The sequence below is a fragment of the Rhinatrema bivittatum genome, chromosome 8, assembly GCF_901001135.1.
Source record: "Rhinatrema bivittatum chromosome 8, aRhiBiv1.1, whole genome shotgun sequence".
NCBI classification, from domain to species: Eukaryota; Metazoa; Chordata; class Amphibia; order Gymnophiona; family Rhinatrematidae; genus Rhinatrema; species Rhinatrema bivittatum.
In genome coordinates this window covers 131,239,951-131,266,140 of record NC_042622.1, presented here as the reverse complement: position 1 = coordinate 131,266,140, position 26,190 = coordinate 131,239,951, and the positions used below count along the sequence as shown (strand labels likewise).

The 26,190-nt window shown below is 40.8% G+C and overlaps 1 protein-coding gene across 1 annotated transcript in view; it reads left to right on the top strand.

The window, feature by feature from the left end:
• Positions 1–26,190, top strand: part of CACNA1B (calcium voltage-gated channel subunit alpha1 B) — a 1,161,590-nt gene that overhangs the window by 1,072,880 nt on the left and 62,520 nt on the right. Inside the window, exon 39 of the mRNA XM_029613506.1 lies at positions 23,836–23,944. Coding sequence (XP_029469366.1) covers positions 23,836–23,944 — 109 coding nt within the window. The remainder of the gene's footprint in view (positions 1–23,835; positions 23,945–26,190) is intronic.

Sequence of the window (26,190 nt, the reverse complement as noted above, 5' to 3'; positions counted from 1 at the left end):
AACGGGGACTTGGCTGGGCTGTGCCTGACTGGGAATGAAGCCCGCCCTCCCCCCCCCATCCCATGCCATGATACCTTTAATCCCCACACCCAAGGGGCATGGACACAGGCAGGCTTATGAGACAGTAGCCTTGGCAGGAAAAGAAAGGGGCAGGGAGGAAGAGAAATTCTGGACCAATTATTCTTGGGGCACAAAGACTAGGATAATACATTATCCCCTCTCACAGCTTTTATCTGCTACCATTACTGCTAATGCATTGTGTCAGATGAAAGTGTCTGATAAATGCAGAGAAAAATACTGTGGCACAGTATGATTGCACAAGGACTTGTTTTTTTTTTTTGTTTTGTTTTTTTTAAATGTTTCCTCTTTTTAGAGAGCAAAATGGAAGAATGACCAAGAGCCTGTCTATGATAACCCTGAAAGGGTGAGGATTTGAGACCTCAATCCCGAGGCTGCCAATCAATTTATCCTGAAAAATAGGGTTAATTTCCCCATAGTTTTAATAACGTCTTTTAACAAGCTTTTAGTCTCTCACAAGATTAAGGGATGGGGAAGGCCTCCAAGAATGAATAACGAGTCTCTGAAAATAGGCGTTTAATTTTGCAGTAAATCAGTCTGCCAAGTGAATGTGTTTTCCAGTAACTAGAATCTCAAGTATCAGGGAAGACATTTCCCCATAGTTTTAGGGGTTGAAAATGAACATGCACATAAATTCATACCCTGACATTGTCACTCAGCTGATAATAATGTAATTAGTGTATTCTTCCACACCTGTATTTACTTCTTGGACTGCGTGGACAACTTGTTTGTGCAGTTTACTCACAGGTCTGCCATCTGGGGATGATGATGTTCTGTGATTTGAAGTTTTTCTTTCTAGCACACATTGCCACAATCTGAAGTTTTGAAGCCCTACACTCGAAACAGCTTTTTTTTTTTTGGGAGGGGGGCGGGGGCTTCCAGCTCAATTGATACTGGCCTTAACTGGGGCTGTGGTGCTATGAGCCTTCATGTGCTATTACTGGGATTTTCAGCCAATTTTTAACCCTCACCCCCCATTCCGTTTCCATCTATCCTAGCCATCACAGTGATAGTCCTTTTCCAGGAGGCCACAGGCTCTGGCTTCCTCTGAATCCCAGCATGGATGCACTCCAAGCCTGACCAATAGATGTCACCATTATGTGATGGCTTGAAACCCCTCCCCCATGCCAAAGGGGCTGTGAGTGCAGCCTCCCCAGCCAACTTGATTCATGGAAGCCGGGCTTGGGATTCAAATCCGGATCTCCTGCATGGTAGCCACTGAGCCACCGGCCTAGCCTTCAAACAGGAATAAAGCAGTTCTAATTTTAAAAGGAATGAAAACCAGTTCCTTATTTTCTTGTTTTGTTCTTGTGTAAATTTTTAAGGGAGGGAAGGAGTTGTCAGACATGAAATTGGAAGCTACGCTTTATAAAAAGAGACAAAAAGTCATTTTCTTGGGCACGCCTTTTTCATCTGTCTCATAACTCTGCCTGTGCCAGCCACTCTCCCAGGCATGATGAACAGAACAGTGCTTGACTTGAAATGCCAAAGGAAAAGAAAAGACATTTCTTTCTTTCTCTTCCTAGTCTATGAATATAGACCTCATTCATCATTCCATCATCCCGTTGGGATCAGAAAGTCCAGGTTTATCAGCCAAGGCAGGATTTCACTGCAGAAACAAGAAAGAATCAGCAGTGACAGTGAAATCCTGCTCAAGTTCTCCTTTTGTTTTTATTTTAACTGCCAAAAAAAAAAAAAAAAAAAAGAGATTAACCGGATTTCTGTTTTTCTTCCATGCTTCCCCCTTCTTCCTCTCCTACACACCATCCTGTTTTTCTTACAAATATTACTTTTGTTTGTTTATTTCTTCATGTGGTCCTGTTTTTATTCCCCCTCTCGATCCCCTCCCTGCCCCGTTCCTTCCTGCTTTTGCCCTTGCTCTCTTTGGTGACAGTGGGCGAATCGGTTACACTGACATGTATGAGATGCTGAGACACATGTCCCCTCCACTAGGCCTGGGAAAAAAATGCCCTGCGCGAGTGGCGTATAAGGTAGAACACCCCAAAAAAAAAGCAGCCATTTAGCCAGAACTCTTCTCTTCCTTGTGCCATCTCGAAAACCAGTGCTGCTTCTCTGTCCACAGCTGTCCTGTTCCTCCCTGAATGTAATCTGGATACTCCCCAGTCCTTTATCTGTTAGTTTGTTCTACTGCGTGCGTGCATGCATGTGTGTGTGTGTGTGTGTGTGTGTGTGCATGTGGCGGATGCCTGTGAGTGTATGTATGTATGTATGTATGTATGTCAGCTTTGGTGGATGCATGGAACGGCCTCCTCAGGGAGGCTGAGCGGACAAAAACAGTAACAGAATCCAAGAAAGCCTGGGATAAACAAAGAGTATCCCCGGTAGCCAGGACGTGAAGGGAAAAGGATGGAAAACCTTTGAAAAATCTGTGTATTAGGAAAAGGCAGTTATCAAGCAGCTTGCTGCTCCTCTCTCACCCAACTTAACTATCTCCCATATTTTAAAATGCTTCACTTTTAAAATTTCTTTTTTGTTGCTATTTAGGCCGAATGTTCTTTTGTTGCTATTTAGGCCAAATTTGTTCAATTGTTCTATGTAAAGCCCCCCCCCCTTTTTTTGGGGGGGGCATTTTCACTGTTTTATGTAAACCGGAGTGATTTGTATTTCATACAAGAACCTCGGTATATAAAAATTTAAAAAATAAATAAAATAAATGTAGGAGGCCATTCTACTGTGTACCGTATTTTTCACAAACACCTTAATTGGAAGAATAATTTGAAGGTCCAAGTTCAGAAAATCCTAATTGACCATTATGATTTGATTTGAAGTGAATATTTGATGAGGTGGATGCACGCTGCAATTAGTAAAGCAGAAAAGTCTAGCTGGCACGTGGTTCCCTCTGCCATTCGTTCACTGCAAGCATGAGGCATGTCTGGTGCAGTCAAGCTTCCCTTTATGGGGACTTGTTCTGTGACTCTCAGGCTGTCAGAAATAATCCTTGCTACTTTAGAATTCCAACTGGAACTGGAATGGGTTTCAACACATTTTCTGATGAATTAAGAGGACCCAATAAAATCAAGACAATGAAATTAATGGCTAAAGTAAGACTCTGTTAAATAAAACAGTAAACAGCAGTGATTGAGGCGCTCACACTGCAGCGGAGGTTCAAGTCAGAGTCTCGTCTCCAGGGCTGGTGAAGCTTGGGAGTGCCACACGAGCTCTGGGAGGGAAGGCAGCTGCTTCTAGTCTGATGGACCTCTACCGGCTATAGAATGGCACTGAGGTTTGGTTGCAGAGAAGGGGGATATGACAGAAACTGTCACTTAGCTTTAAGGAATAAGTGTGCAGGAGATAGACCTGTTTCAAAGGAAAGGAGGCTCAAGAACCAGGCATCACTGGATAAGGGGGGTAAAAGGGGAAACTCAGGAGCAATCTGAGGGCATAATTCTTCATAGACAGAAGGGTGTATACATGAAACACTCTCTCATTGGAGGTAGTGGAAATAAATAAAAGTTTCAGATTTCAAGAAAGCATGGGGCAAGCACAGGGGGGTCTCTGGGAGTGGGGAGAAAACTAGAAATGCCAAGGATCAATTAGAGTCTATGGCAAGTGGGACAGGAGATAGAAAGGGGCAGACTGGATAGGCCTTCATCTGCTGAAGTGTCCTCAAGGTCAACAAGGATTCTAATGTCCCTCAGGCATGCCATCAGGGTTGGAGGGGAGTTACAAAGAAGGAACAATAAAGGAAGACAACCTCTCTCACTCTCTCCTTTATTCTACCTTGCCTTCATGTTTCTTTCCCTGTTCCTCTCTTTGTTGCTACTGAGAGAAAGTACTATAAAGCTAGATAAATTGTTATAACACAGCAGGGACACGTTCAGCCAATGGAAACCTTGATCGGCTGATGGCCAGTAACATTTCCCCACCCTGTTTCTCCATGTATAGTAAATGCTGCCACAGCCTGCCAGTCTATAAGCCTTTTTCAAATCTGAGGTTTATCAATATAGCAGGGGCCTGTTTTAAGACATTTACTTAGAACTGGCACAAAAGTGTGGATGCACAGTAGTTTCTTTAGCTTGTTCTCTGCCAATCACATTAATCCATACAGCGTGCTCTAATCCAGGGCAGAATGAAATGTGACAAGAACAGCTGAAACCTGACAAATTCAAATGATATAGGCACAGAGAATTATGTGACATGCCACATTAAATTTCTTGGAGCTGGTATCCATTTGTCCCACTGATGTCAGTGACTTTAGTTCACATTAAATTGCATTGTACTACGACCTCCTTGGCATGAAATTCAGAACAGTGCTTTGCCCACGGAAACGGGCTTTTACAAAATTGCCTATCCGTTATGTGGATATAATTACATGGATAGGGCCGGTATGCATGCACTTTTACTACTAGTACTATTACTTATCACATATTTATAGCACTGTTCAATGTGCACAGCACTGTACAAAACATGTAAAAGAGAGTCCTTTCTCAGTAGAGTTTACAATCTAATCGACAAACATTCAGGTCAAAAGAGACTTTGGGAATTTCTATTATTAAGGCAATGGTTAAAAATTAATGAGGCTGTAAAGGGATAATCCGGGTTAAGATTTAAAAGCAGCTTCAAAAGGTAGGTTTTTAGACTGGATTTAAATACGGCAAGAGAGGAACATGACAGTGACACATTAACTCAAGGCAGCCAGATGTAAAGCACGGAATTGGGAATTGGCAGGAGAGGAGAAGAGTATAGATAGGAGTGACTTGCCTGATGAGTGGCGAGAGAGAGAGAAGAGGTAGTGAAGGCTCTTGTAGATAAGTAAGAGGAGCTTGAACTGTATGTTGATATGGATGGGAGCCAATGTAGTGACTTGAGAAGAGAGATTATATGGATGTAGCAACTTTGCGAAATATAAGCAGGGCAGCTGAGGTTTGGATAGATTGAAGGGAAGAGAGATGGTTCAGTGGGAAGAAGCAGGCTGTAGTAGTCTAAGCGGGAGGTGATGAGAGAGTGGTTAAGGTTTCTGGTGGTGTATTTAAAAAGGAAGTGGCAGATTTTGGTGAAGTTATAGAGGAAGAAATGACATATTAATAGTGTTTTGGATATGGGAAAGAGAGGAGTTGAAGATAACCCCAAGGTTATCTTCAGAAATAAGAGAAAGGAGGAAGAGAGAAAATAGGCTTAGGGGAAAAGAAAAGAAGCTCAGTCTTAGCCATGTTGAATTTAAGGCAGCAATTGGATCCAGGCAGCAATGTTAGACAAACAGGCTAAGATTTGGAACTGGATTCCCGATGAAATGTCTGATGTTTTGAAAGCCTTGAGAGGCGATCAGAGCACCAAGCGAATTACTTTACAGAGAGAAGAGAAGAGGGCTGAAGACATAACCCTGAGGCTCACCAGTTGATAGTGGGATAGCAGTGCATGAGGATCCACCGGAGGACACACTAAGAGTTTGATGAACTAAGACAGGACAGAGTCCTGAAATCCAAGTGTAAAACAAAGTATCAATGAGTAGATTGTGATCAACAGTGTCAAAAGTAGGACATAGGTAAAGGAGGACCAAGATTGAGTAAAGGCCTTTGGTTTTCGCCATAAATAGGTCATTGGAGAGCTTGGCAATGGCTGTTTCTGTGAAATATAGAAGGCGAAAACCAGACAAGAGTGGATTGAGAATGCCTTGAGATGAAAGAAAGTCAAGACAATGGCGGTGAACAGCATGCTCAAGTAGTTTGGAAGCAAAAGGGAGGAGGTAAATGGGACGATAGTTACTATAGAAGGGCAGGTAGGATCCAGTGAGGGTTTTTTGAGGAGTGGTGTGATCAGAGCATGTTTGAAAGCAGCAGGAACAGTAGCAATAGAAAATGATAGGTTGAGGATGTGACAGATGGAAGAGATGACTGCAGGGGAAATATAGCTGAGGAGCTGGGTGGAAATGGGATCAAAGGAACAAGTAGTGAGTTTGGAGGATGAGAGAAGATGGGCAGTTTCCTCCACTGTGATTTCAGAAAAGGAGGAGAAGTGATAGGGGCCAGGAGAAGGGTAGAGGAACCAATCAGGGGAGAGGAGGGCAGAGGTGACCTGTCTGAGAACTCAAAACTAATTATGAAAACCTTGTCATGGAAGTAGTCAGCTATAGTCCGGGCAGAGAAGGAAGGGGGTTTGGGAGGAGAAGAAAGTTTGAGGAGGGAATTGAGTGTGACAAAGAAATGGCGAAGGTTGGAAGCAAGAGAGTTTGTCAGATGGACATAGCAATCTTCCATGGCAAGAGCAATAGCAGACTGGAAGGAGGTCAGCATGAATTTGAAATGTATGAAGTCAGCATGGGCATGGGAGTTTAGCCAGAGACATTCCGCAGAGCAGGTGCAAGTGTTCCTGGGATCAAGTTTGGGGAGGGCTTTGCATTTATGCACATATGTTTGCATTTTCAAAAGTATGCACATAAAATTACCTGAAAAAACTCTGTGCACAAATGTGCAGCTGTAAATGTGTGCAGATAGTTTTGGTGATATTTTCAAAGGGAAAGTACAGAAAATCAGCCCATGGTAAATTGACTATTAATCTATGCAGGCAATGTCAAAATTACCCTCACAGTGTTTTCAAAACACAACCGTGTCACTCTCATTGAGCCACAGTGCTTAAAAGATAGAGAGGTTCGCTGATTTTTCAAGTTCTCCACCCCTTTTCTCTATCAGTCTGAACTTCAGATGCCAGTCGATCAGTGTTTATCCTTTAACTGCTTTCTTTTCCTCCAGTCAGTCATAATAGAAGCAAGAGCATTGTTTTCGATTTGGTATAAGTCTCTCAGTTTCTGTTTTGTTTAATCTCATCTGATTTTGCAAAGATGTTATCTCTCTTAGCCCTGCCCAGAAATGTTGCCCCAGCGAGAGTGTGCTTGTCATGTCTGAAGTCTATCTGTGACTGTGCGTAGTCTGTCTGTCATCTCTCTCTGAGTCTAAGCAGCCATAGTCTGACTGTGTGCAGTTATGCATGGGGCATTTGTGAGTGAGTTATTTTAGAAGCTCACAAAATTGGATCCATTTAGATAAGAGCGTGTATATGTGACTGTACTCAGGAAGGATGGTTTTCATTCCTGCAGATCTAGCTGGGTAACTGAGTCTAAAATTGAACTCAGTATGGGTAACTAAGGGAAATATTGGACCCCCACATAGCGGATATTAGCCATGCCTATCTTCACAAAACAGGTACTTTTAGCCAGCTGAATTTTTAAAAACAGGTGTTCTGGTGAAGGAAGAGGGGGCAACATGGTTTGATCAGGGGAGGAAACTGCGCATGTAGAATTGAATGTTTAAATTTACATGAGTCATTTTACCCCTGTTCTGCCATTCACAAAACTTACAAGGGCAAGATATGTGGGTACTTTCGTATTCACATGCTTTTAGGACATTTTTGAAAATTAGGAAAATGTATTCGGGTAAAAATGACATGCATACCTTACCACAGAAGGACTTACTGAAAATTGCCCCTCCTCCAGCCCGGTGTGTATGTGTGCAATATGACTGTGGCTTTGGATAGTTGTGTATATATTTAGGTCTGGGTGTGTGTGTATGTGTGGTTGTCTGTATTTTCATATTGCTATGTTACATTACATGGGTGTGCCTTTGTGTGATTGTGTGTGCTTGTTGTACGCAGAGTATGTATCGATTTGTGACTTTACATGTGTTTATGTCTGCTTGTAGGTCTTATGTCTATTTTTTTTGTCCCCCTCCACCCTTTCTAGCCCTTCCTCTCCTCCTTGACGTTTCTTTTTCCTTTGAACTCTTCTTAATCAGCAGACAGAATGGCCCCTGTCGGGCCATCGTTCATGTTGCCATCCTGCATTGGGTTTGCTACTTGTTTCTGAATGCATGCAAAATAATTTTCAGTACGATATTTCTCTCCTTTGGAGGTACAGTAGTAAGAGAGCTCCATCCCCGTCTATACTGATGCTAAAACCACGGCCTCATAATGGGAGTTCCATGCAAGGTAGAACGAACTGAAAGGAGAAGTAACACTATCAGGACTAGGGTGCAGATACCAGTAGCATCTTGGACCTCGGCAGTAGCTTTTATTCTGTTCTTTGCATTACGGCTACCTCAGCCCTAAAAAGTAGGTGCAGTGAACAAGAGTTTGGTTGGAACTCGAATAAATAAAAAAAAAAGGAGGGACATGAATTAAGCCCAGAAGGGCAGAATATTCAGGGGTCAAACAAATTATCTATAGCCTACTTTTATTTCGTATCATGAAAAGAATTTCCGTCCAATCCGAAGTGTTGTTTTAGTCAACCAATTGTCAGTTTGCTGAGGATCGAGTTCTCCTACTAGAGTTTTTTCCCTCCCATCTGCTTGTTCATTTCCATGTCTTTCTGTCTCTCTCACTGAAGTGGGATTCACTCGGACTTTTGCAGTAAGTTTTTGATTGAATTCAACTCTGTATTTTTATTTGAACCTTTTGTGTGCTGCAATATGTTTTATTCCATGAGGAGGCTACAGCATAAAAAAAAAAAAAATAATCAAACTCATTTTCTCAGCGTTACCAGCAAAATTATATTCTTTTTCATTACGCAAAGCAAAAATGAAGTTCCAACCAGCTTCCCTCTTCATTAGACGTGGGTGGTTTTCACACACTGCTGCTTTTTTTTGCTATTTTTGACAACTGTGGTTTATTATCTTGATGGATAGATTTCCTGGCCCAGAAAATGGAGATCCAAAGCTAGGTCCTATATTGGAACCAGTGGTGTCCACCCAACAGTATGTCAGGTCTGCATCATGGACTTTGGATGTGTTAAGAATTGTTATAAGCTTGATTTCATTTCACCTGGTGGTGCGTCGCTTGTACTTCCATCAGAATTATTGCCCAGTTTAATAACCACAAATTTCAAACTCGGTTTTCTTTGCACTTTTTGTTGATGGTTATTTCTGTAATTATCAACTTCTCTCTGAAGCCTGCATCACTGCCCCAACACATTTAAATTCCTGTGGTTTGGAGATTGCTCCCAAATCTTCCTCAGCCTCAGATACACTCAAGATTTTACATGGGATGGAGAGGTATAGTAACAGTAGATGAGAGCAGAAAAAGACCAATTGAGCTATCCAGTCAGTCATGTTATTCCTGTCCACAGTGCCGAATAGGGATGTGCATGAGAAATAATTTTGTTTCTTTCTGGGATGAGGGGGGGGGGGGGTTCATTTCATTCAATTTTTATTTTGTTTCTTGTCATTTAATTGAAACAAAATAAAGAGTTTTTTAAAAATGAAAATAAAAACCAAAGAAACAAAGGGGCTGGTTTCCCCACTCTGCCCCTGCTGCAAAATCCCCCAACCCTGCCAAAATATACAAGTTAACCCCCTCCCCATAGGCCTTCCTTATCCTCCTACCCTCCTTGTACTCAATTTACCCCTTCCACTATGTCAAATAAATTGAAATTAGGCAAGAGCGATCCCCAGTCATTCCTGTGCCTCTGGGTCCCGTTATCAAAATGACTCCGGCCGGTACTGAGATTGGCACCATTTTGTTTGTATGGTTATATATCAGCAGCAAAATAAAATGGTGCCAACCTCAGAGTCAGCTGGCACCATTTGAAAGTTGATCTGGTGGAGCAGGAGCGATTGGGGAGAACTCATTCCCAGTTTTGACTTATTTTAACCCCGAGAAGGGGTAAGAAGGATGGAGAGATGGGGACAACCAGAGGAATGTGTGATTTTTTTATTGCAGTGATGGCGGTGGGGAGAATTTGGTGGTGGCAGGGGGGGTGCATTCTGAAATGATAGGAAAAGCCTAACAAATCTGTTGGGTTTTTCTTTTCATTTCATTTTGACATGAAAGAAAAGAGTGTGTTTTCCTGCATTTTTCATGTTTTTTAAAATGAATGCACACCCCCTACTGCCAAGGATGTATTCCAGCTGCCAGCCACAGTGTTGCTACTTGTAAGATATCTCTTCTTATCCAGGACAATTTTTGCAGGTTTTTCCCCAAGATTTCATTCCTTGCACCACTGAATGAATAGATGGCTTAAGAATAACATGTTTTCAGTCTCTTTCTTTACTCCAAATAAATCAAAGACTAAGCAGGCTAAAAGGAACATAACATGGCATCAGAAGTAAAGCAAATAGTGCCAGATGAAATGGATCAATATCACGAAAAATGATTACAGAGAAAAATATAGCTGACATCTTCAAGATTCTGATAGGCATCTATAAATCTCATGGCAACTATCTGGGGGTTATTTTATATCCCCTCACAACTTAGACCAGTTATTGCAGCATCAGTTTTTGCCTGGGGACCTGGGCTCCTTCCAAGACACTACAGTCATAGCCCTAAAACAGGCCAATATATGTTATCATTACAGGATTATTGGGACTTCTCACTAGTTCCAACAAATCCTGGGATTTGAACCTAGGTCTCACTGCATAGTAGTGCTCAGCACTGCCACTGAGTCACCAGGCCTACCCACTTCTTCCTCATTTTACTAAAGTGAAGATGGTAATAATGAACTTGTTCCTTCTCCTATGTCCCCTATGAACTTTTTCAAATATTTCAGATGCCAGAAGACTATTCCCACTTTGTACACCCCCAAAATAACTACTTTAATCATTGGCCTTCTAGCAGAGGACCTTAAAAGTGTCTACCAATAGGAATGTAAAGCTGCATAGTAGAGATTTGGAAAAGATAAAACATTTCTTTAAGAAACATTTTTCCTTCTAAATCATTCCCTGAACCATCCTTCTATTTCTTGTAGGGATGCAGATGTGTTATATATTCATTTTTTTATGTGCACTAAATCAAAATAATGCATACTAAGTCAAAACAGTGTGCGCTAAATAGATTTAGCATGCACTATTTTTTATTTAGTGCAGACTATTTTTAGTGCACACTAAATAGAAATAAAAATAAAGCAAGTACAAAAAAAATAGAAAAAACACTTTAACAAATACAAAACCAAAAATTTTCTGACTGCACATCCCTTCATATTTTCAAGGAGAAAGGAAATTTATGTGAAGAAAGGCACACTTTAACATATCAAAGTACAATGAAAAAAGGCCTTGCTGTTAACAATTTCTTAAATAATTGTATAAAATAGTGGTGCTCACTCACTGCCCGGAAAAAAAAGATTAGCAAGTAATGAAGTAGCAGTGTGTAAAAAAACAGTCCTGTTATTCATGCCACTAGAACAGTTGTGTCTCACTTTGTCATCCTTCCTAGATAGGCTAATTTGTTTTCATTCAACATCCTTAAGACACTTGAAAGTTGGTTTTTGTGTGTTACTTTGGGGAAAATTAATTCAACTTAAAAAATCTGTTCCAAATTATTGCTTTACATTTTGCAATATCGAGCTACTGATTTAGTGTAAGGATAATTGTGTATCTCCTTCTAGTGGCTGTGTTCTTTCACTTTGGGCCCATGAGGTAAATGTAAATTATCAACAGAATGTTGCATTGTTTGGGGGGTGAAGCACACCTTCTCTACTAAATGGCTACCCACTTCATACAGAGATTTCCATTTATGTAAGAACATAAAAATATAAGATATGCCATCCTGGGTCAGACCAAGGGTCCATCAAGCCCTGCAACCTGTTTCCAACAGTGGCCAATCCAGGCTACAAGTACCTGGCAAGTACCCAAACATTAAATAAATCCCAAGCTACTAATCCTTATTGATTGATAGCAGTTTATGGATTTTAATTCTAGGAATTTATCCAAACCATTTTTAAACCCAATTACACTAACTGCCATAGCCACATCCTCTGGTAATGAATTCCAGAGCTTAACTATGCACTGAGTGAAAAAGAATTTTCCTGAATTTGTTTTAAATGTGCTACTTGCTAACTTCATGGACTGCCCCCCTAGTCCTTATATTATCTGAAACAGAGTAAATAACTGATTTACATTAACCTGTTCAAGTCATTTTATGATTTTGTAGAGTTCTATCACATATTCCCTCAGTTGTCCCTTCTCCAAACTGAACAGCCCTAACTTCTTTAGTCTTTCTTCATAGGGGAGCCATTCCATGCCCCTTATCATTTTGGTCACCCTTCTCTGCACTTTCTCCAGTGTAACTATATGTTTTTTGAGATGTAGTGACCAGAAATACACACAGTATTCAAGGTGCGGTCTCACCATAAAGCAATACAGAAGCATTATGAAATTCAGTTTTATTTGCCCTTCCCTTCCTAATAATTCCTAACATTCTGTTTGCTTTTGAGATTGCCACAGCACACTGGGCCAACGATTTCAATGTATTATCCACTATGACACCTAGATCTCTTTCCTGGGTGGTAACTCCTAAGAAAGAACCTAACATTGTGTAACTACAGCAAGGGATATTTTTCCCTATATGCATCACCTTGCTCTTGTCCATGTTAAATTTAATCTGCCATTTGGAAGCCCAATCTTCCAGTCTGACAAGGTCCTTCTGCAATTTATCACAATCTGCTTGAGATTTTACTCTGCATAATTTTGTGTCTTCTGCAAATTTGAGCACCTCACCTGTCATACCTCTTTCCAGAAAATTTATAAATATATTAAAAAGCACTTGTCCAAGTACAGATCCCTGAAGCGCTCCACTGTTTTATTCACCTCTTCAAAAAATGTAGGAGATTTGTGAGGCAAGACTACCCTTGGGTAAATCCGTGCTGTTTGTGTCCCATTAAACCATATCTATCTAAATGTTTTGTGATTTTATCTTTATAACAGTTTCCACAATTTTTTCCAGCACTGAAGTCAGGCTCACTAGTCCATAGTTTCCCAGATCACCCTTGAGCACTTTTCAAATATCAGGGTTACATTAGCCACCTTCCAGTCTTCATTTACAATGAATGATTTAATGATAGATTACAAATTAATTGAAAGAATTTGTTTAGTCTTTCCATGATGGCCTTATCTTCCCCACGTGCCCCTTTAACTGCTTAGTCATCTAACGGTCCAACCGACTCCCTCGCAGGCTTTCTGCTTTGGACATATTTAGAAAAGCTTTTATTATGAGTTTTTGCCTCTATGCCAACTTCTTTTCAAATTCTCTCTTAGCCACTCTTATCAATGTCTTACATTTAACTGCCAATGCTTATGCTTTATCCTACTTTCTTCTGAAGGATCCTGCTTCCAATTTTTGAATGAAGATCTTTTGGCTAAAATTGCCTCTTTCACCTCAATTTTTAGCCATGCTGGCAATCATTTGACCTTCCTTCCATCTTTCATGATGCGTGGAATACATCTGGATTGCACTTCTAAGATGGTATTTTTTAACAATATCCTCACTTGTTACACACTCTTAACCTCTGAAGCTGCAACTTTCAGTTTTTTTTAAACTATTTTGTCATTTTATCAAGTTTACCTTTTGAAAGTTTAGTGCTAGAACTGTGGATTTACTTACTGTCCCCCTTCCAGTCAGTGATTCAAATTTGATCAAATTATGATCATTATTGCCAAGTGGCCCCACCACCGTTACTTCTCTTAGGAAATCATGCACTCCACAGATAATTAGATCTAAAATTCTTCACTCTCTCGTTGGTTCCTGAACCAATTGCTCCATAAAACTGTCATTTATTCCATCCAGGAACTTTATCCCTCTAGCATGTCCTGATGTTTCACTTACCCAGTCAATATTGGGGTAATTGAAATCTAATACACAAACTGGGAGTCAATAGATAACCACAAAAGTAATCTAGTGCAAAAATTGTGGAAATCAAAACATAATAAGTTTTAGCCTAAGAAGGTGTCAGCAAGCCTGACGTTATATGTCCTCATAACAGACACTAACCGGTCTACTCAATCATCCACCTTCATCATTTTTTAATGCTTTAATATTCCAAAAAGTATTTTCACAGAATTTTTCTTAGAATTTTTTCTTTTAACTAAAAATGTCCTCCATGGAATTCATAGAACAGCAGACTCTTAACAAACGACTATTTCGTATTGCCCATTCCAAAAGAGTGTCAGCATGAGAAATGGTACGAATTGAACGACGGAATAACTTTTGTAATGTAAACCATTGTATATCCGGTGAAGTAGAATTAACAGAGGTAGCAAAGGAGGATGGTTTCTCCAAAAGAACTTGCAGGTCGGCGTCAGAAAAACTCAAAGTCTTCAAAGGAATAATGGTTTCAGCCTCCATGACTCAGAATCGTGGAACACAATACACAAACTGGGAGTCAATAGATAACCACAAAAGTAATCTAGTGCAAAAATTGTGGAAATCAAAACATAATAAGTTTTAGCCTAAGAAGGTGTCAGCAAGCCTGACGTTATATGTCCTCATAACAGACACTAACCGGTCTACTCAATCATCCACCTTCATCATTTTTTAATGCTTTAATATTCCAAAAAGTATTTTCACAGAATTTTTCTTAGAATTTTTTCTTTTAACTAAAAATGTCCTCCATGGAATTCATAGAACAGCAGACTCTTAACAAACGACTATTTCGTATTGCCCATTCCAAAAGAGTGTCAGCATGAGAAATGGTACGAATTGAACGACGGAATAACTTTTGTAATGTAAACCATTGTATATCCGGTGAAGTAGAATTAACAGAGGTAGCAAAGGAGGATGGTTTCTATTGACTCCCAGTTTGTGTATTGTGTTCCACGATTCTGAGTCATGGAGGCTGAAACCATTATTCCTTTGAAGACTTTGAGTTTTTCTGACGCCGACCTGCAAGTTCTTTTGGAGAAACCATCCTCCTTTGCTACCTCTGTTAATTCTACTTCACCGGATATACAATGGTTTACATTACAAAAGTTATTCCGTCGTTCAATTCGTACCATTTCTCATGCTGACACTCTTTTGGAATGGGCAATACGAAATAGTCGTTTGTTAAGAGTCTGCTGTTCTATGAATTCCATGGAGGACATTTTTAGTTAAAAGAAAAAATTCTAAGAAAAATTCTGTGAAAATACTTTTTGGAATATTAAAGCATTAAAAAATGATGAAGGTGGATGATTGAGTAGACCGGTTAGTGTCTGTTATGAGGACATATAACGTCAGGCTTGCTGACACCTTCTTAGGCTAAAACTTATTATGTTTTGATTTCCACAATTTTTGCACTAGATTACTTTTGTGGTTATCTATTGACTCCCAGTTTGTGTATTGTGTTCCACGATTCTGAGTCATGGAGGCTGAAACCATTATTCCTTTGAAGACTTTGAGTTTTTCTGACGCCGACCTGCAAGTTCTTTTGGAGAAACCATCCTCCTTTGCTACCTCTGTTAATTCTACTTCACCGGATATACAATGGTTTACATTACAAAAGTTATTCCGTCGTTCAATTCGTACCATTTCTCATGCTGACACTCTTTTGGAATGGGCAATACGAAATAGTCGTTTGTTAAGAGTCTGCTGTTCTATGAATTCCATGGAGGACATTTTTAGTTAAAAGAAAAAATTCTAAGAAAAATTCTGTGAAAATACTTTTTGGAATATTAAAGCATTAAAAAATGATGAAGGTGGATGATTGAGTAGACCGGTTAGTGTCTGTTATGAGGACATATAACGTCAGGCTTGCTGACACCTTCTTAGGCTAAAACTTATTATGTTTTGATTTCCACAATTTTTGCACTAGATTACTTTTGTGGTTATCTATTGACTCCCAGTTTGTGTATTGTGTTCCACGATTCTGAGTCATGGAGGCTGAAACCATTATTCCTTTGAAGACTTTGAGTTTTTCTGACGCCGACCTGCAAGTTCTTTTGGAGAAACCATCCTCCTTTGCTACCTCTGTTAATTCTACTTCACCGGATATACAATGGTTTACATTACAAAAGTTATTCCGTCGTTCAATTCGTACCATTTCTCATGCTGACACTCTTTTGGAATGGGCAATACGAAATAGTCGTTTGTTAAGAGTCTGCTGTTCTATGAATTCCATGGAGGACATTTTTAGTTAAAAGAAAAAATTCTAAGAAAAATTCTGTGAAAATACTTTTTGGAATATTAAAGCATTAAAAAATGATGAAGGTGGATGATTGAGTAGACCAGTTAGTGTCTGTTATGAGGACATATAACGTCAGGCTTGCTGACACCTTCTTAGGCTAAAACTTATTATGTTTTGATTTCCACAATTTTTGCACTAGATTACTTTTGTGGTTATCTATTGACTCCCAGTTTGTGTATTGTGTTCCACGATTCTGAGTCATGGAGGCTGAAACCATTATTCCTTTGAAGACTTTGAGTTTTTCTGACGCCGACCTGCAAGTTCTTTTGGAGAAACCATCCTCCTTTGCTACCTCTGTTAATTCTACTTCACCGGATATACAATGGTTTACATTACAAAAGTTATTCCGTCGTTCAATTCGTACCATTTCTCATGCTGACACTCTTTTGGAATGGGCAATACGAAATAGTCGTTTGTTAAGAGTCTGCTGTTCTATGAATTCCATGGAGGACATTTTTAGTTAAAAGAAAAAATTCTAAGAAAAATTCTGTGAAAATACTTTTTGGAATATTAAAGCATTAAAAAATGATGAAGGTGGATGATTGAGTAGACCAGTTAGTGTCTGTTATGAGGACATATAACGTCAGGCTTGCTGACACCTTCTTAGGCTAAAACTTATTATGTTTTGATTTCCACAATTTTTGCACTAGATTACTTTTGTGGTTATCTATTGACTCCCAGTTTGTGTATTGTGTTCCACGATTCTGAGTCATGGAGGCTGAAACCATTATTCCTTTGAAGACTTTGAGTTTTTCTGACGCCGACCTGCAAGTTCTTTTGGAGAAACCATCCTCCTTTGCTACCTCTGTTAATTCTACTTCACCGGATATACAATGGTTTACATTACAAAAGTTATTCCGTCGTTCAATTCGTACCATTTCTCATGCTGACACTCTTTTGGAATGGGCAATACGAAATAGTCGTTTGTTAAGAGTCTGCTGTTCTATGAATTCCATGGAGGACATTTTTAGTTAAAAGAAAAAATTCTAAGAAAAATTCTGTGAAAATACTTTTTGGAATATTAAAGCATTAAAAAATGATGAAGGTGGATGATTGAGTAGACCGGTTAGTGTCTGTTATGAGGACATATAACGTCAGGCTTGCTGACACCTTCTTAGGCTAAAACTTATTATGTTTTGATTTCCACAATTTTTGCACTAGATTACTTTTGTGGTTATCTATTGACTCCCAGTTTGTGTATTGTGTTCCACGATTCTGAGTCATGGAGGCTGAAACCATTATTCCTTTGAAGACTTTGAGTTTTTCTGACGCCGACCTGCAAGTTCTTTGGAGAAACCATCCTCCTTTGCTACCTCTGTTAATTCTACTTCACCGGATATACAATGGTTTACATTACAAAAGTTATTCCGTCGTTCAATTCGTACCATTTCTCATGCTGACACTCTTTTGGAATGGGCAATACGAAATAGTCGTTTGTTAAGAGTCTGCTGTTCTATGAATTCCATGGAGGACATTTTTAGTTAAAAGAAAAAATTCTAAGAAAAATTCTGTGAAAATACTTTTTGGAATATTAAAGCATTAAAAAATGATGAAGGTGGATGATTGAGTAGACCGGTTAGTGTCTGTTATGAGGACATATAACGTCAGGCTTGCTGACACCTTCTTAGGCTAAAACTTATTATGTTTTGATTTCCACAATTTTTGCACTAGATTACTTTTGTGGTTATCTATTGACTCCCAGTTTGTGTATTGTGTTCCACGATTCTGAGTCATGGAGGCTGAAACCATTATTCCTTTGAAGACTTTGAGTTTTTCTGACGCCGACCTGCAAGTTCTTTTGGAGAAACCATCCTCCTTTGCTACCTCTGTTAATTCTACTTCACCGGATATACAATGGTTTACATTACAAAAGTTATTCCGTCGTTCAATTCGTACCATTTCTCATGCTGACACTCTTTTGGAATGGGCAATACGAAATAGTCGTTTGTTAAGAGTCTGCTGTTCTATGAATTCCATGGAGGACATTTTTAGTTAAAAGAAAAAATTCTAAGAAAAATTCTGTGAAAATACTTTTTGGAATATTAAAGCATTAAAAAATGATGAAGGTGGATGATTGAGTAGACCGGTTAGTGTCTGTTATGAGGACATATAACGTCAGGCTTGCTGACACCTTCTTAGGCTAAAACTTATTATGTTTTGATTTCCACAATTTTTGCACTAGATTACTTTTGTGGTTATCTATTGACTCCCAGTTTGTGTATTGTGTTCCACGATTCTGAGTCATGGAGGCTGAAACCATTATTCCTTTGAAGACTTTGAGTTTTTCTGACGCCGACCTGCAAGTTCTTTTGGAGAAACCATCCTCCTTTGCTACCTCTGTTAATTCTACTTCACCGGATATACAATGGTTTACATTACAAAAGTTATTCTGTCGTTCAATTCGTACCATTTCTCATGCTGACACTCTTTTGGAATGGGCAATACGAAATAGTCGTTTGTTAAGAGTCTGCTGTTCTATGAATTCCATGGAGGACATTTTTAGTTAAAAGAAAAAATTCTAAGAAAAATTCTGTGAAAATACTTTTTGGAATATTAAAGCATTAAAAAATGATGAAGGTGGATGATTGAGTAGACCGGTTAGTGTCTGTTATGAGGACATATAACGTCAGGCTTGCTGACACCTTCTTAGGCTAAAACTTATTATGTTTTGATTTCCACAATTTTTGCACTAGGTAATTGAAATCTCCCATTATTACCGCACTACCAATTTGGTTAGCTTCCCTAATTTCTCTTAGCATTTCACTGTCTATCTCATCATTTTGGCCAGGTGGAAGGTAGTATACTCCTATCACTATACTCTTCGCCAACACAGAAGGGATTTCTACCCATAAAGAATCGATTTGGCATTTACGGGTAGATTTTAAATTGGCTGTGCACGTAAAATCTGACCTTTACACATGTGGCCGGGCCTTGCACACACCGAGCCAATTTTTCACAAGGCCCAGCCATGCGTGTTATGCTCACCACCCATGGCAGCCCCGTGGGGGGGCCCTCTCACCTCTCTACACAAACTTCAGGCTCCAGCTCCTTGTCGCTGGTGGCAGTGGGCCGCTAGTCCCGACCTCGGACTTCCACTAGCACCTCCGGCCCTGCTCCACTTCCCGGGACCTCCAGTCAGGATGCCTCCATGCATCGGGCCTCTCCGCGGGGTTTGCAGAGAAATGCCGCCGGCAGCGCCACACTCCTCCCTAGGGATGCGCATGCACCAGTGAAACCTTTAAAGGGCCTGCGGCGAGAACCTGGCCGTGGACCCAGATGCTGACATCAGTTCCCTCGGCGCTTAAATGCTCAGGCCTCGCACTGAAGCGTTGCCTTTGCAACAGGTCTCCTTGGTCACCTGTTCCAGGTTTCCTCATACTCGCTTTTCCGTGAGCCTTGCTTTGTGTTCCTGTTTCTCCAAGTTACTGGTTCCTGTTCCGTATTCATCTCGTCTGTGTGCTGATTGACTTTCTGGTTCTGACCATTGCCTTCTCTGTGCCTTGACCATTGCTCCATCTGACTCGCCTGCCTTCTCTGTGCCTTGACCATTGCTCCATCTGACTCGCCTGCCTTCTCTGTGCCTTGACCATTGCTACATCTGACCACACCTGCCTTCTCCATGCCTTGACCATTGCTATATCTGACCATGCTTGCCTTCTCCATGCCTTGACCATTGCTATGTCTGACCACACCTGCCTTCTCCATGCCTTGACCATTGCTATGTCTGATCGCACCTGCCTTCTTTGTGCCTTGATCATTGCTATGTCTGACCGCACCTACCTTCTTTGTGCCTTGATCATTGCTACGTCTGACCGCACTTGCCTTCTCAGTGCCTTGACCATTGCTACATCTGACCATGCCTGCCTTCTCCATTCCTTGACCATTGCTACGAATGACTTTGCCTCAGACGTTCTTGAGTCCAGAGTTCCACGTTGCTTGCTCCACCTTCCAAGTGCTGCCAGCTTCCATTCAAGCTTGACAGTGATGCCTCTGTCCCTATCCTCTGGACATGGACTATTAAGGCTTGGGCCTCCCTTTGCTCAGGCACCTTCAGTTCCTTCTTGTTCCTTGGTGCTTGAGTTCCTGATCCATATCCCGTCCAGGATAGGACCACACTATCTGCTGGCTGCAGTCTCTGGGCTGAACCATCTACTACCTGTACTTAATCTTGAGGCCCGACCTAAGTCCTGCCGGCCCCAGCACCCGAAGGCTCAACTTGAGGAGAATGTGGGCTGGAATAGGTGAAGCTCCAGTGGCCTCCAGCTTCAGCTGACTCTGCCTGCTAACGGTGGGGACCTGTAGGCCCTCGCCTACAGGTTGTGTCAACCCCTCCTCAGCCCTAAGGATCCACCTCCTATGCAACAACTCGCATAAAGGCCGGTTTGAGCACAAGTGATGGCCTTCCTGCAAGGGGTGGGCTGGGGGAGGAGAGGAGAAGGGGAAGGGAGGTTAGGTAGTGGGGGTAGGGAAGTTCCCTCCCAGTCCACTCCGTAATTGGAGCATCCTGGGAGGGAACTGGGGAAGGATGGGATGTGTTGCCACGTGAAAATTGCGGAAGTCTCCCCCGCCTTGCGTATGCCAACCACTCATATGTGCATGGATCACAAAATGTGGCGCACATGTACGCGCCAGCACGTACATGTTATAAAATTGGCGCGTTCATGTGTGTGCACCAGGAAGCACCCATGCACCTTTAAAAATCTACCCCTTAGTCTCTTGCAGGATCTTTATCTCTATGCAATCCTGGACATAAAGTGCCACCCCGCCACCAAGTTGCTCCTCTCTATCATTGCAATATAATTTGTACCCTGGTATAGCACTATCCCATTGATTATACTCTTTCCACCATGTCTCTGAGATACCAGTTACGTCTATGTCATCGTTCACTACTATACACTCTAACTCTCCCATCTTACTTCTTAGACTTCTTCCATTAGCATACAATCATTTCATAGTATGTTTTTTGTTTGTATTAACATTCTGCTTTTCAGATGACAGGGATAAATTGGAATCTTTTAGCTCAGGTGAGTCTTTAATCATAGGCACTTGGACTACTTTTCTTATTATTGGAACCTCTCTGTTGCGATGCCCTAACTCTAATGCTTCATTAATATCTTTCGAAGATATCTCCCTCTGAACCATGTGCTGCTGAGTGACTGTCGGATTTCCCTTTTCATTTAATTTAAAAGCTGCCCTATCTCCTTTTCAAGGTTAACATCAGCAGCCTGGTTCTACCCTAGTTAAGGTGGAGCCTATCCCTTCGGAAAAGACTCCCCCTTCCCAAAAAGGTTCCCCAGTTCCTTACAAAACTGAATCCCTCCTCCTTGCACTATCTTCTCATCCATGCATTGAGACTCCGGAGCTCTGCCTGCCTCTGGGGACCTGCACATCGAACAGGGAGCATTTCAGAGAATGCTACCCTGAGGTTCTGGATTTCAGCTTTCTACCTAAGAGCCTAAATTTGGCTTCCAGAACTTCCCTTCCACATTTTCTTATGTCATTTTTGCCCACATGTACCGCAACAGCCGGCTCCTCCCCAATACTGTCTAAAATTCTATCTAGGTGATGCGTGAGGTCCGCCACCTTCACACCAGGTAGGCATGTTACTAGGCAATCCGCATGCCCACCATCCACCCAGCTGTCTACAATTCTAATAATCAAATCTCCAACTATGACGGCCGACCTAACCCTTCCCTACTGGGCAGTAGCCCTGGGAGACACATCCTTGGTGCGAGAGGATGAGTCTCCATCTGGAGAGCAGGTCCTTGCTACAGGATCATTTTCTGCTGCACCAGGTGGATGGTCTCTGACCAGGAGACCTTCCTTCTTCAAAGCAGCAGCAAGGTTTCCAGACTGGTGTTGGGACTTGGTCCCTATGTCCTTGAAGGACTCATTTATATACCTCTCTGTCTGCCTTAGCTCCTCCAGGTCTGCCACTCTAGCCTCCAGAGATCAGACTCATTCTCTGAGAGATAGGAGCTCTTTGTACCGGGTTCACACATACAACCTCTCACTGGCGGGTAAAAAATCATACATGTGACACTTGATGCAAAAGACTGGGAGGCTCCCCGCTTGCTTTGGACTGCTGCCTTCATCTTAAATTTGTTCAGTTTTTAGTTATTTAGTTTGCTATGGGAGTAGGAATGCATACAATTAGGGTCCTTTAAATGTATTATTGTATTCACTATTTATCTGGCAGTGACCTACAAAGGGAATGATTAAATTCTTCATAAAGCGTGGGGCATTTCTGAATTTAAGTTAAAAGGCAGATTTTTTATTTTGTATGAAAGTGTCACCTGCCTATAAATCAAAGGATGAGCTAGGGGTGGGTGAGAGAAGGATGGGACAGAGGAAAAGACAAACACACAAACTCCTGGTTTTTGCTTGCCCTCTGACTAGCTATTTAATGCAAAACACACAAGCTCCTAGTTTTTGCCTGCCCTCTAACTAGATATTTAATACAAAAACACAAACTCCTGATTATTTTGTCTGCCTTCTGACTAGATAGTCAATACAGACACACAAACACACTAAAGAATATACACCAATAGTTTACTATTTCCCAAATCTTTTAAGTTCTAAAATTTTCCCAAGCGGAACTTACCGATTCTTTTCAGCCACTAGCAAGGTGATCCTCTCCTTTCAGTGCTCCCACTGGATGTAGGGGGCTTTGTATAACTTGAGAGAGTAGTGCAAGCTTTTTACTCACATAAAACTGCTATATAGAGGAACATGTTGTTTGTCTGAATCAAAGACTATGGAGTTTTTCCATAAACGCAAAAGGCCAGAATATAAGAAGAAACGTGAATGGTTGTGCAAAACAGGACTCATAAACACACATAGACACAATGCTGGATGGATATGGCCCAAAATATATGATAATAATTGCTGAATAAACTTCATAATTACTTGCAGTTGAAATTAGTCTAACTGGTTAATCCATCTTTAAAGACTTGTTAATTGCTTTATGCTTTTGGGACTGTAATGTTATTTTGGTTTCATATGAAGAACATTGAACATCCAGGTATCTCAAAGACCTATTACCATAATATGAGTTTGTAAACAACTACTAATAGTGGGTGTCATGGAAAGTGACTTCATGAAGGCAGATGAGGTGGAGACCAGAGAGAAGGAAAAGTAGCATTTTTACTTTTAATTTCTTAAAAGTTGGAAGGCAGAAGGAGGAAAATAAAAATCCAGATTCAGAGAACCAATCATTTTACCTCCTAAATTTTTTTTTCCACAATACATGTTTATTTCTAGTCAAATATACCAGACTGGTGGTAATGAAGTGCTTTATTTCTGCTCAGAATAAGAACAGGGCATCAGCACCCAGAGCTTTAGTACAAACTACTCATCAGTTCCCATCATAGTCTTGCTTCACTGATGCTCTAAACTTGGATGATATTTATGATAGCAAACACATGACTTCTAAAACTAGCCTGAGACCACACTACCGGTTTTACATCGGATGCATACGTTTCAGTTGTTGCTTAACTCTAGCCTCGTAACCTACTGAGCAAATGCTCTTCTTTGCCCTTATTCCACCCACTAAGGAATCCAGTTCTCTTGACATACAGGAATCACAGGTCTGAATGGTAATACAAATGCTGGCAGACAATGGTCTTCCAAAAGTCTGAAGATAAGAGATCATTTCAATAAATTCTAATCTTCCAGGCAACTTTCCAGACAAAAGCTGCCTTTCAAAGTAGAATTTCTGTCTTCAGTAGCAGCACACAAAAGGTTAATGTTTGAGGTCTGCATAGTTTGTATGTTTTTTTTGGTTTGTTTTTTGGGTTTTTTTTGCTGTGTGATGAACAAACTAATGAAAGCTGATGAGTGTTCAAAGTGACTGACTGCCATTATGACTCTTTTCTCAGCGTCTTGTCAGGATGAACATGCCCATCTCAGATCAGGACTTAACTGTCCATTTCACATCCACCCTGATGGCCTTGATCAGAACCGCCCTGGATATCAAACTTGCCTCAGGTGAGTGGCAGAGAGCATGAGGAACACATTAATTGGTAAATATATATCCATAAGAATAGCTCCAGCATTAATTGGTCTCATATGAATTCCTTGAATGCATGGACTTCATCCAAAACTGATCAAAAGTCTGGCATTTAGAGAATCGTTTTTAAAGGGAATTCTGTGGGTAAAACAGTGTTTTATGTGCAGAAATTGCACTTTACAAAATTGTCCACCAGATATGTGAGTAAACGTATGCATATATGTCCTGGTTCACGCATACATTTTACCAAACTGAGTGGCAGCATTCCCAGGGATGGGACTGAGGAGGATTTTGCATTTTCAAAAGTATGTACATACAATTTTTTGAAAAAGGTCCACACACATTTCAGCAAGTGGAACTGTATGCAGGTAGTTTTGACGGGATAATTTTGAAAAGGGAAAGTGGAGGTATTTTCCCTTTGAAAACTGTTATAACTTGTGAATGCATTTGACATTTAATTTATATGGGCTGTTACAAAATTACCCCTTTAGAGGATGGAAGCAACTTTTACTGACGTTAGGTTTTGCTCAGCATTATTAAATTACAAAGCTATTGGTCACAGAGTGGGGAATAATGATAATTATTAAAATGAAGATGAGACTCCTAACTTCTCAAAGCCTCGTAATTGTTTTTCGATATATATGTCCTGTCTTTCTGTCTTGACTAGACTGTAAGCTCCAAGGAGTAGGGACTGTCCATTATGTGTCTCTGTTCAGCACTGCGTATATCTGCTATGCGTTATAAAAATCAAGATAATATCTTTGATATTATGAATATCCATGAGACTTTTTTTCCTAGAAATAAAGGATCTCTTGCAAGGATCTGTAAGTTATTTGTACACTACCAGCATGTCTATTTGACCTACATGTTACTAGTTATGAGGGTAAGGATTAATATGGATTTGTATTATTAATACAGATATTGTACAGCCTATGTACCAAGGGCAGTAATGGGACCAGATGTATTGTCTTCATTTCTCTGCGAGGGAGGCAATTGTACAGGCAAAAGACATTGCAAAGAAAAATCTGTAACGAAGAGGAATCCACAGTACCCTATTGCCTAAATTAGACAGATAGCAGTTCAACCCTGGAATAACCACACTGACCTCCTCTAGGGCATGCTGTTGCTGTATGTACAATTAAATTATTAGGGATGCAGGCAAAAAAAGACATTTTTCTTATTTGTTTTCTTTTTTCATTTATTTTGAGATGTTTTCATTTCATTTTTTGTTTTAGCACATGCTAAAACAAAACACAATTTTTTTTCTGTCATTTTGTTTTAAAAATGACACAAAATGAAACAAATTTGTTGATGTTTTCATGTCATTTCATAATGAAAGCGCATCCCTATAAATTATTTAATATAAACATCTGCTAGAATGTAAGCCTGCCATCCCCATGCTGCGGAGTAGAAACTATGCAAGGGATACTAACTCTACAGAAGACTTGGGATATTCATTCTTCTGGCTGTTTTTGGTCAGGCTTCATGTAAAATACTGCTTTCTTTTATCTGCATGATTTTAACAAGCATTTATGTACTGTGATTCAGCCAAAACTTTTGGTTTGGCCTTTGTTATCGGCCTGCCACGGGAAATTTCGTTTTCCTGTGGTTTGGGTCAATTGTTTTCAGCTGCCCCAAAACAAAAATTCGAAACCCACCCCAACACTTCAAATTTAATTAATTACAACACCCCCCCACCACCCTCCCGACTCCCCCAAAACTTGCCGAAAGTCTCTGGTGGTCCAGCGGGATCCCAGGAGTGATCTCCCACTCTCGGGCTGTCGGCTGCCAGTAATCTAAATGGCGCCGATGGCCCTTTGCCCTTACCATGTGACAGGGGCTATTGCTGCCTTTGGCCGGCCTCTGTCACATGGTAGGAGCAATGGACGGCTGGTGCCATCTTAAAAAATGGCACGGGCCATCCATTGCTCCTACCATGTGACAGGGGCCGACCAATGACACCGATAACCCCTGTCACATGGTAAGGACAAAGAGCCACTGGCACCATTTCGATTAGTGGCAACTGACGGCCCGAGAGGGGGAGATCGCTCCTGGGATCCCGCTGGACCACCAGGGCCTTTCGGCAAGACTTCAGGGGGAGGTTGGGCAAGTCTTGGGGGGTCAGTAGGGTGGGGGGTTTCAATTAATTAAATTTGAAGGGTTGGGGTGGGTTTGGGTTTTTTTTTAATGTGCCCTTTCTTCCCCCCAAAAAAACAATAAGAAA